Raw genomic sequence first — 12595 nt, forward strand, 5'->3', positions numbered from 1 at the left:
TTGCGGAGGTAATAAATGCTTTAGATTTGAAAATATGTGGCTTAAAGCTGAAGGTTTTGTTGACAAGGTTAGGTCTTGGTGGGGGTCTTATTCGGTGGAGGGTTTACCTAGTTTTGTGCTAGCTAAGAAGTTGAAATCCCTTAATTGGATTTGAAAAAGTGGAATGAGGAGGTGTTTGGGGACATTGGGAGGAAGAAAAAAGAGTTGTTGGGAGGTATTCAGGAGTTGGATGAGTTGGCAGAGGTAAGGGGCTTAGCCCAAGAGGAGAAGGCCCAAAAGGCGGATATGGTGAAAGATTTGGAGAACACCTTATTGTGTGAAGAAATTCATTGGCGCCAAAAATCGAGAGCTTTGTGGCTCAAGGAGGGGGACCGCAATACTCGTTTCTTTCATAAAATGGCTAACTCTCATCGCAGGTTTAATCGTGTGGAAGTGCTTCGTATTAACGGCGTTTTATCCGATGATCTGGCTGAGGTAAAAGATCACATTGTGAGGTATTATCAAAGCTTATATTCGGAACAAAGCACGTGGCGACCTAGAATGGACAACCAGCCTTTTTTGTCCATTGATGAGGAGGATAAAAGGTGGTTAGAAAGAGATTTTGAGGAAAAGGAAGTTTGGGAGGTGGTTAAAGGTATGGATGGTGATAAGGCTCCAGGTCCGGATGGCTTCTCCATCTCCATGGCTTTTTTTCAAGCTTGTTGGGGTGTTATTAAGAATGATGTTATGGCTGTTTTTGCCGAGTTCCATTGTAGACGACAGCTGGAGAAAAGCTTGAATGCAACTTTTATTTCCTTGATCCCAAAAAAGGCGGAAGCGGTGGAGATGAAGGACTTTCGGCCCATTAGCTTGGTGGGAGGGGTGTACAAAATTGTATCTAAGGTTCTTGCCAACAGGATGAGAACTGTGTTGGGTAAGATCATATCCTACTCTCAAAATGCTTTTATTGGGGGTCGTCAAATCCTAGATTCGATTCTTATTGCAAATGAATGTGTGGATAGTTGTATGAAGTCAGGGGTGCCAGGTGTTCTTTGCAAATTAGATTTGGAGAAGGCGTACGACCATGTTAATTGGGACTTTGTGTTGTATTTGTTGCATAGATGTGGTTTTGGCGAGAGGTGGAGGGCTTGGATAGAGTGGTGTATTACGTCGGTAAGATTTTCCATTCTTGTGAATGGTTCTCCGGAAGGCTTCTTTAATAGCTCGAGGGGAATTCGGCAAGGGGACCCGCTTTCTCCGTTACTTTTTGTGCTTGTTATGGAGGCATTGAGTAAGATGGTGAATGCGACGGTTGACTTAGGCTTTTTGACTGGCTTCTCGGTGGGAAATAGGGTTTTATCGGAGTTGGTGGTCTCTCACTCTTTATTTGCTGATGACACCTTGATTTTTTGTGAAGCTTCGATCGAGCAAATCCGGTATGTGCAGCTCATTCTTTTGTGTTTTGAAGCTATTTCGGGTTTGAGAGTGAATCTTGGAAAGTCTAAAATTGTGGCTATTGGGGAGGTGGAGAACATTGAGGGTTTAGCAGATATCCTTGGGTGTAGTGTTGCCGATTTGCCTATGAAGTATTTGGGTCTCCCTCTTGGGGCGGCGCATAAGGATACAGCTATGTGGAATGATGTGATCGAAAAGATGGAGCGTCAGATGGCAGGTTGGAAGAGAATGTATCTCTCTAAAGGAGGTCGTTTAACCCTCATTAAGAGTACGCTCTCTAATCTACCGACTTACTTTTTGTCTCTGCTTCCGATCCCTATGAGTGTAGCCAAAAGACTTGAGAAAGTTCAAAGAGATTTCTTATGGGGAGGGATGGGAGACGAGCCTAAGATGCATCTTGTCAATTGGAATCAAGTCTGTCGTCCCCTTCGGTACGGCGGGCTTGGCATTCGAAAGTTGCATCAGTTTAATCAAGCTCTCTTAGGAAAATGGCTTTGGAGATATGCGAATGAGAGTGAGGCTTTGTGGTATAAGGTTATCAAATCTAAGTATGGAGATCAGGATGGTGGGTGGTGCACAAAGAAGGTCTCGGGTTCCCATGGTGTGGGCTTATGGAAACACATTCGTCAAGGTTGGGATTTTTTTGCCAAAGGCATCCGTTTTGAGGTGGGGGTGGGTTCGAAAGTTCGTTTTTGGCATGATATTTGGTGTGAGGATTCCGCTTTGAAGCATGCTTTCCCATCCTTGTTCAACATTGCCAGACATAAAGAAGCTTGGGTGAAGGATAACTTCATGTGGAGGAGTGGGGTGGTCGAGTGGAATGTCATTTTTGTGCGGCCCGTACAGGACTGGGAGATGGATTTGATTTCTGCTTTCTTGGACCGGTTGTACTCTTGCAAGATATCCACAGGTTCTGAGGATCGTATTCGATGGTCATCGTCTAAGAAAGGCAAGTTCGAGGTTAAGTCACTTTTCAAGGCCTTGTCTAATTTAGATCATGAGGTGTTTCCTTGGAAGAGCATTTGGCGTACTAAGGTGCCTATGCGAGTGGCTTTTTTTGGGTGGACCGCGGCCTTAGGCAAGATTTTAACTCACGACACCCTACGGAAGAAGAACTTTGTGATAGTGGAGTGGTGTTGTATGTGCAAGAAGAATGGAGAGTCAGTCGATCATCTTCTTCTCCATTGCTAGACAGCGAGCATTCTTTGGCATACTATTTTTGATCGTTTTGGGTTGCATTGGGTCATGCCTTGCAAGGTGAGGGGCTTGTTCGATTGCTGGTGGTCGGGAGGTCGGTCCCGAAGTGCGGTAGTGTGGAAGATGATCCCTCTGTGTCTTATGTGGTGTATTTGGAATGAAAGGAATGCTAGATGCTTTGAGAACTCCACTAGGACCATAGAGGAATTGACCCATTTCTTCTTCTTTACTTTGTATTCCTGGACAGCCGCTTGGCTTGCTCCTATAGGGATCAGTTTCTTTGATTTCCTTTTTCATTTTTCTCCCTCTTAGGCGCTCTCTTTTATACTTCCCGTGTATGTGGGTTGCGCCCCTCTGCGCTTTTTATATCATTATTACTTATCAAAAAAAAAAAACTACTCTTTTCTTTTATATTTTTTTAATGTGAGACTCAACACTAACAAGTGCACTCACAACAATTTCTACCTTAAAATTGTTTGTGAATTTTATATAAACATCGATTAAATAAGCATGAACACTCCCTCTTCTGTGACCTCTATCTTAGGCATCAAAATGAAAGCTCCCATACCACTTGAGCCTAACAGTATTTCTAGGAGCTTTCTTTTTATTTTTTCAAAATTTGAGGAACTAAAGTACTTTTTGCTTCTTTATCTAAATACACTCCAAAATAGTTTTCCTTTAATATTTTCCTATATTATTAAAATATTATTTTTCACTTGTACTTTTTTTATTTTCTTTTTTTTTTCTCTTCTCTCTCTCTCTTATCATCTAATCTTCTGCAAGCTCCCACCTCTCCATCGAAAAACTCAATAAAATCAACCAAACAAACCAATCAACAAGTTCTGCAAGCTCCCACCTCTCATTATTAGCTTTAATGACTTTTTTGTTCTTTTTTTTCTCCTACTCAGGCATTTTCTTGCATACTTCCAATTTACTAAGGTTACGTCCTTCTGCGCTTTTTGATATATACTTCATTACTTATCAAAAAAAAAAAAAAATTCCTATCCAAATCCCAAATGAAGGAGGTGTTTGTTCCTCCCCAGGGTCCTTCATGGCCTAACCATATCTCTCATTTTCTCTTAGGGGACATGTCTAACCCTATGAGACTCTTTGTCAAGATCATTACGACCAATCTGTGTCCCATCCAGAGGCACATTTTTTGTGAGGAATGATGAGCCTCTTCCGCAATTGCAAACAAACTTTGTTGGTGCCAATGACCGAATTATCTAGATAAAGATGGATGTCAAATCGGTATTGCACAAGGATGCCCCAAAGGATGCTGATGAGACCACTTGAGTTTTCCCTTTGTCATTTGGTGACAAAAAGGAGAGTGTGGATAGTGAGATATAGGGGGAGAGTTGCTTGGATATAGAGGGACATAAAATATTTTTGATGATTTGTTATTTTGCTACAGATTAACACATTTTTGTGTAGTTCAAACCTATTTGTTGTTGAGATGTTTATGTAATTTGAAAACAATCTGTTGATGCTACATGGATGTATTTTTTTGGGTTTAATCTTGAAAATTCTTAAACATCTATGTAATGTGAATGGATTCAATGATTCAGATATTACATTATTTAATAATTTATTCATTTTGAAATATGAGTAATTATTTTGAATCTACAAATCTCAATGCTTATGACGTGTTTGTTCATGGTTTCAGAAGACCGGTTCAAACTTCAAATTTTTAACTTAGCTTAGTTTTGTGGTTTAACAGGCTTAGGTTATGTTTTGAGTTTGTAATTTGTTCTATATATTTCGTTCTTTATTTTGTCACCAAATTGCCAAAGGAAGAGTTTGTTAAGTTTTTAATGTTGGCGTATTAAGTGATCAAAACATTAATTGTAAGTTCTTTAGTTTTAGGGTTTTGGTTGCCTTCAAAGTGTTGTGCATTTATGAAGAGCAAAACCAGTTAGCAAATTCATCAGCCATGGCATCCTGGCACTCACATATGAAGGCTACCCAAGAGCCTCATCAGCAACATCATCAAATGAGCGTCTTGATGCGGGCTTCAAAGTGGTACCCTAGGAGCCTCATTCGCTAAGGCGTCATTAAGCGGTCCTAACGAGATGATTATTGAAACATAGAGAGGTTTGTTAGCTAAGGCACTAGCAAGTCGTCCTAACGAGATGTGTTTTTGTGTACTTTCAAAGAGTATTGTCAGCTAGGTTGTTAGCAAGGCATCCCGACGAGAGCTATTTCAACGGACTTCTAGAGAGGTTCGTCAACTAGGTCGTTAGCAACTTGTCCTAATGAGACATGTTTTAAAGGACGCCAAGCAGTTTCATTAACTGGCTTGTCAGCAAGGTCATCCCAATGTTGTCACTATTAAACAATGAAACCCTAAAGTTTTCTTGACGACTTCAATGGATTTTACCTTGTCCTATACAAGGACTATTAAACATGACTTCCAAGAGAGTTCTTTGTCTTGTGAGCCTTGAATCTTGATTCTTTCTTGTAGTTTTTCTAACCCACAGCAAACACAAATTACAACCCTTCAGCCGCTCGAGTTCCGGCATAAGAGATCAAGTATAAGAATTGTCTGGTGGTTATGAAAGTGCTATTGTGATAGAGAGCAAGTGAGTCACTTGTGTACTACAAAGGTGTGCCAACTATAAAGGTTTTGTAAGTGTGAACTTGTAATCTCTTATTCTTCTATAGTGGATTGATTTCCTAAGTTTGGTTACCCATAAATTATTCAAAAATTGTTTATTGAATGTGTTCAATTTTGATTATTATATGCATGTGGTATATTATTAGATTAATTGTTAGTGATAATAATTTCTATATAATTCTTATTCACTCCCCCTCTAGGTGTTGTTTCGGGTCAAAACGTGTATTTCATAAACAAATCACATTGATAAGAAATCTTGCTATGCTCATTTTGGAATCAAAAGACAATTATATTATTTCACAACTATGTGACCCTATTTAACCATGCAAAGACCACCTCAACTGATATGGAAGTGTCGAAGCGGTTAGAAGTCAAGCTTTGACATCCTCGTTCAAATGGCTCTCAAGTCCATTCCAATTGAACTCAAACTGTGCATCTCATTTCAACGTACCAAATGAAATTTGGCAAAACTAGATGAAAGCTAGGGTGTTTTTCCATGCATTTTTACTTGTTTTTAAGAGTTATTTTGGTCATTTTACCTTACTTACAAACAGTTATTACATTAATTGAGTTCTTTTAGGGATTCGTAATTTTTGTTTTTTGATACTTACTATTTTATTGGTTTTATTAGAATTGGCTATCTTATGATATGTAAGTATTTTATTTTCACTGTTTTTCCTAAGAGTTTTAGGAGTAAGAGATCGCTCAAAACTTATTTACTAGGGAGTCGTACTTAGATAATTGCTAGTTAATTAATTTCGGAAGCGTTACATGGCTTGTGGGAAACCCCAACCCAACGGAGATAGTTGTGTGGCTAAGCCCCCCTCTGCTAGGTTGGGTCATAAGAGATCCCCACCCACGCAACCACCTGCGTGGGTTGAAGGGCAATCATCAAAGTCCCCCCACCCAATCCCTTAGAAAGGAAAAGAACCTTCAAGATGAACTATCATTCCCAATCCTATTCGCCGACTGTGTCGTGGTTGACGTGGTAAAGAACCTAGCCCGAGCCATGGTTGATGTGGCAAAGCCCATAGGGATATATTCAACAACCCATCATCGATTATGGTGAAATTTTTGCTGCTATTGCACGTTTGGAAACCATAAGAATGGTCATTTCTCTTGCAACTCAAAATAAATTAAGGATTTATCAAATGGATTGACAATCCGCTTTCTTGAATGGAATTCTTGAGGAGAAAATTTATGTTGAATCACCTATGGGTTATGTCATCAAGAGGCATGAGGAGAAAGTCTTGAAATTAAAAAATGTGTATTATGGCTTATGGCTTAAAACAAGCACCAAGGGCATGGAATAGTTGAATTGATAAATACTTTTTAAGAGAATCGATTCGCCAAATGCCCTCATGAATATGCTCTCTATGCTAAGGTGCGTGAGAATGAAAATATTTAGATTGTTTGCTTGTATGTAGATGGCTTGATTTTTACAGGCAACAACCAAACATGTTTGAAGATTTCAAGAAAGCAACAACTCAAGAATCCAATATTTCATGATCAAAGTAAACACATTGACACAAGATATCATTTTCTTAGAGAATGTATTGTCAAGAAGGAGGTACAACTCAAGTTTGTGAAGACTTAGGATCAAGTTGCGGACATTTTCACTAAGCCTCTCAAGGATGATACTTTTAGCAAGCGTTACTTGGACTCACTAGAAATTATGTTTAAAGAGGGTATTGAATACTAAACTTAATTCCAATAATTTCATATTCTTGTAAGTTAAGCGTCTTGAAGAGTTTGTGTCTTTTGGTTTTTCAAGCATGTAGGAGTTACATGAGATTTATTTTGCATGTGGGAGCTACGTGGGAGTTATATGCATGGAGTCACATAGGATTGATTCTAGAGCAGAAAAGCTAATCTCCCTCACAATTTGAGCTAGATTGTTTACTGCTTCGACTCGTAGTTGTGCTTTCCCTTATATCTATGCATATCATCACAGTAGGAAAATCCTACTCCAATTGAATGGCATCACCACTCTATCTAAAGAACAAAAAAAAAATCCTTCTACTCTAATTGAATGCCCGCACACTAACTGAAGAGGAATCAAGCTGCATTTGTCACCCATATTGAAGGAAAATATAGAGAGCTAGATTCAGAAAGGGGATGTTCATGCACTGGAATTTGCCTAATTAAATTGCTAACACTTTGCTTTGTGTTGTGTTAAAGTTGAACCCAACTTAGAGTACATAGAATTGTGTGATCTGTTGAAGTAGGGGCGGGAAATCAAGCTAAACATATTTCCTGTTGGCTATAGTATTAAATAGAGCTTAGGGGAAAATGCATTTTACCCCCCTGAAGTTTCAGGGGTTTTTCAATTTGAACCCCAAAGTTTAAAAATTGGCAATGTACCCCCCTGAAGTTTCAAAAAGTTTCAATTTCAACCTTCCGTTAATATTTTCCGTCTAAATGGATGGAAGTTGTCCCACGTGCACCTCGCGTGACATATTAAGCCATTTTCTTCCAATTTCACCCTCAAATTTTTTTTTTTTTTTCTTGATTGCAGTACCGGCCAGTTCTTTCTTCTTCTTCTTCTTCTTCACGCCTACTCTTTCAACACCCACCTTTCTTTTCACCTTCCTCCTCCTCTTTAGCTCAAAATACAGTACCACTCCACTGTGAAGCTCCCAAGGAGACTGCCATTATATCACCAACATGGCAAAACTGGGGGTAGAGGTTCACATGCAGGTTCACGATAAACTAATCTGTTCTGCCCTGTTTCTACAACCGAAAACAGAGTGATTCTTTGTCATCAATGGATCATGTGCTAGGAATTATAGAGTGTCATTATTTACATGTCTGAGAAAGATTATTAGTTTTCAGGTAAAATAATGTTGTTGTTGGTATGAATGTGATTTTCTTGGACCATGTGCTTCGACTGGAAACTTTATCCCTTAGAACCAAATCATCAAGAAGAAAGCATCGGTCCACTGACCTGCAAGCTACGCTGCCAGGGCAGGGAGCAGGATAATCGTAGGTGTTGCTGCAAATAGCAGAACCTTGTCCCTTTGTATCCATTTTCAGCACCTCAAAACTGGAGGATTTGCTTTCCACAAGCGAGCAGAATGTTTCTTTTTTAAGTATGTTTCCTTCCAGGCCTTGTATAGCTACCAAGCGGACATCCAAGTACTAGAGTCCTACACGTGGCATGGTAATCCACCGTTGTTTGACGTGGCAAGAGGTTTTTGATATGTCTTTCTTCCCCTTCCGCCTAAAGGCAGAGGCGGTTAGTCCGCATGCAGTGGAAGCATGGAAATTTACGTGGTTATCCACGTTATAACTATCAGGTTCTTCAAAAGAGAGTGTGAGCTTTGTACATATCCCAAGATAAACGATGACGTAGAAGAAGAAGATATTGGTTGAGAAGGGAAGCCTATTTTTCATTATTGCTGCTTTGCTTGCAGAGAGAGAGAATGGGAGGTAAAGGAAGCGATTGTTACAGTGAAGGAGCGGCAATGGGGATTGGTTTGGTTGGGGGTGGGAGCTCTGCACCGGATGGGAATCGGATTTGTCATCTCCATATTAGCCACTCTAGTCGCCGGGTTCATGGAAGTGAAGCGCAAAAACGCAGCTTTAGCACACGGGCTCATTGATCACCCGCATTCCACCATCCCCATATCTGTCTTCTGGCTTGTGCCGCAGTATAGCCTTTATGGGGTGGCTGAAGCTTTCATGTCCAATGGGCATCTCAAGTTTTTCTACGACTAGCCTCCAGAAAGCATGAGAAGCAGTGCCATGGCGCTTTTCTAGCTGGCAATTTCATTTGGGAATTATCTAAGCTCACTTCTTGTTTCCATGGTGCACAAGTTTAGTGCTAAGCCAGATGGATCAAACTGGCTTAGAAACGACAACCTAAGCAGGGGGAAATTGAGTACTTTTATTGGTTGCTCACGTTGCTGCAAGTCGCTAATTTTATTTGCTACTTGTGCTGCGCCAAATTGTATACATATAAGCCTCTCGAGATCCAGAAAAATGAAGGTATTGGTAGCTCTGAAAAAGATCATGGGGTGGTGGAGCTTGCAGATCGGGTTTGATTAGTTGCAGTTTTAGGCGTAGTTGGGTCCATAAACAGTTTAAATATTGCCCCTGTTTTGCAGTCTCATTTCTTCGAAATGATTATACTTGTAGAGAAAAATGAGGGGAATAACTATTTATATGTCTTCTGAATAATGGGAGTTAACGTAAAATAAAGGGGAAAATGCATAGCTTGCAGCTCAGTATAATGTGCGAATGGGAGGGAAAATGCATAGCTTGAAGAAAAGCCTTTAGGGTAATCTTGTAATTTTGATATCTGGATTGAGGGCAAAATTGGAAGAAAATGGCTTATATGTCACGTGAGGTGCACGTGGGACAACTTCCATCCATTTAGACGGAAAATATTAACGGAAGGTTGAAATTGAAACTTTTTGAAACTTCAGGGGGGTACATTGCCAATTTTTAAACTTTGGGGTTCAAATTGAAAAACCCCTGAAACTTCAAGGGGGTAAAATGCATTTTCCCCTAGAGCTTAACATTATCTATACATATGAGTTCAAACACCCCAAAAATCACAAATTTTTGGAATGGCTGAAACGTTGAAAATTGGTGAACTAAGACAACTTTGATTTCAACTTGATCAAAATGACTTGCTTACATTGGTATTTATATATAGACTATAAAGAATCTTTCTAGCTCTCTCATTTACATCACATCACTCAAAAAATTGCATTATAAATTCCAAGTCTATAGATTTTATTAGTTAGTATAATAAGATTACCACCGAGTTGATATTAACATGTGGAAAAGGATTATACCTGAAGAAGAAACTAATTACAATGTACTATAATTCCACTTCTAAATCAAATGATATCAACAAGACAAGACAATTTTGTGGCTTCATGATAACAAATTAATTGTCTTCTAAATCAAATGATATAATCCCAAAATACGTATGTTAATTCCTAAATTAATTAGTGCATCATATCATTCATGTGCTTAATTAATTTGCACTTCTATATCAACTGCTTTAAACCAAAAAGTACGTTCCTAAATTAGTGCACCATATCGTTCATTTGGGTATACGCTATATTTTATGAAGACATCCTTAAAGGAATGCTGCCAACATATTTTATTGTTGGAGGACAATAAAAGTACAAAACCACAAAGCTCGTTAGGAATGAAAGGAAACATTGAAACTCCTAATTAAAGCTAAATTTACAATAAGTAAACGCAAGTACTACAAAATAAGTAGCAGCGACATATTAAACCCATCAAGGTGATATTAACTTCTCTTTTTTCTCGAGTAAACTTGAAAATTGTGCTTTGCAGAAAGGAAAAGACTCCGTAGTACTTCTTCTTCTTTTTTTTCTTTTTTTTTCTTCTTTATTTGATGTATCCTGGTACATTTTTTCAGTCACTCTTTAGGTTTGCTCATTCTTCTATTGTTTAATTTGGGTCTTTGTTTTGAGCTTTTGGATTTCTCATATTCCCTCTCTTGCTCTCAAGAAATGATAAAACTATTGGAGAATGCATGAATAAAACGATCTGAAGGTATAGATAGACAGCGACATATACTTTACTATAAGTAGAAAAACTATATGTTTCTCTAATTAGAAAGATGCGAGAGAGAGAGAGAGAGAGAGAGAGAGAGAGAGAGAGAGAGAGAGAAACCTTGAGCTGGCGTAGTGAAAGAGCTTTCCAGTAGAAGAAAAGACAATGAGAGCAATTTCAGCATCGCAGAGAGTTGAGAGCTCCATAGCCTTCTTAAACAGCCCCCTCCTCCTCTTAGAGAAAGTCACCTGCCTTGCCGTTGTGTTGTCAATCTTTTTGATCTGGATTTTCCTCCTCGTCATTTTTGAGAGAAACTAAAAAATGATCCGACCCTTTACATAAAACCAATCAAAATTATCAGCCCCAACTAGTAATTCTAGGAAGAGAAATCAAAACTTTACTCGTACAAATTAAAAGAGGAATAAATATGCTTCACAAATGTTTTAATCCAAGAATCAGGTCAAACCAGTACCTCAGAGACAGCAAATTCAAACTCCTATACATGAAAAATATAGAAAGTCAACTGAAAACCAGTTTTTTTCACAAAGAGAAAGAGTATATATATATAAAGAAGAAAGTTCTTTCAACCTACACTTGCTCTCTACAAAAAAACAAAAACAGAAAAAAAAAAAAAAAAAAAAAAAAAAAAAAAGAAGGAAAAATATGAAACATAAGCTGAAATTTAACCTACCCTTCAGACAACAATCGACTAATCTTGCAGATCTTCCACCAGTCTTCTAGTGATTAGTAAGCATTCTATATATGGAAAATGTGGAGAGAGAGAGAGGGAGAGAGAGAAAGAGAGAGAGTGGTATGTAGAGAGTAAGAACAAAGGAAAAAAAGAAAGATGGGGAATTTTCCAAATTAGGCCAACAATCTCTAACCAACCAACCCTAGTTTGCAGAAACACTGTGGGGGTGAAGAAGGAGATCGAAGAATCATTGATGAACCCTACTGTTCTAGCTTCACTGCCTTCTTTCCTTTCTTGTCGTTTGAAGGGCTGTTGACATCCCACACTTGCCACAAAAAGCTTTAAGATAGGGAGAGAGAGAGAGAGAGAAAAGAGAAAAGAGAAAAGAGAATGAATGAGATACTTTTTTTTTTTATTATTAATATAAGCATCTAAATAAAGAAAATTCATGTTCCTTTTTTGGTCAAGCAGAGGGGTAGTCAGGTCATCTGCAATTTCAAATTAAGTTTGGGGATGCATTCATTGTGGTTGTGGACCAGTGGCTCAGATTAAAAAAGGAGTGCATGGTTTTTATTGTTTTTTTATATGTTGAGGTTCTTTCCGTACAGATTGCCACGCTGCATCGTTGGACAGAAATTATGACATCTCTGTACCCTCGTACCCGTCACGTCACCACAATTCTGTTTATGCATTTTCAATAAAAATAATAATAATGAGTATAGAAAAGTAAAAAAATTATATTAAAATTTTTTTAAAATAAAATTATTTTATAATAATTTTTTTATTTGAATAATAATAAAAAGTAAATGATGTGATATAAAATTTGAACATATTTTGATATTAATATTTTTGAAAAAATAAGATAAATACTGTTTAGGGTACGTAGTAGAACACTAGGGGTGTGTTTGGGAAAGAAGTGGACCGAACTGGACCCAAATACCTAAAAAAATTTTAAAAAAATTAACCTTAATATTCTTACTTTTTACATCACATCAATCACTTTTTTATTACTATTTTTATTTTATTTTTTTACTTTTTTATACAAAACATTTTTACTTTTGTTTCTCACATCAATTAAATCTACTATAATTCTAGTATACTTTCTTTTTCAAGCT

At 38.0% G+C, this 12595-nt stretch overlaps 1 protein-coding gene across 3 annotated transcripts in view; it reads right to left on the reverse strand.

The window, feature by feature from the left end:
- Positions 1-11865, reverse strand: part of LOC132177614 (MADS-box protein SVP) — a 41969-nt gene extending 30104 nt beyond the window's left edge. For all 3 annotated transcript variants that reach the window (XM_088515148.1, XM_088515149.1, XM_088515150.1), the window contains exons 1-2: positions 11481-11865; positions 10910-11121 (exon numbers count right to left, since the gene is read on the reverse strand). In XM_088515148.1, the coding sequence (XP_088371274.1) occupies positions 10910-11091 (182 nt within the window). In that variant the 5' untranslated portion in view covers positions 11092-11121; positions 11481-11865. The remainder of the gene's footprint in view (positions 1-10909; positions 11122-11480) is intronic.
- Between the last annotated feature and the right edge of the window lie 730 nt (positions 11866-12595).

Source organism: Corylus avellana, chromosome 4 (genome assembly GCF_965113065.1).
Source record: "Corylus avellana chromosome 4, dhCorAvel1.hap1.2, whole genome shotgun sequence".
Taxonomy (NCBI): Eukaryota; Viridiplantae; Streptophyta; class Magnoliopsida; order Fagales; family Betulaceae; genus Corylus; species Corylus avellana.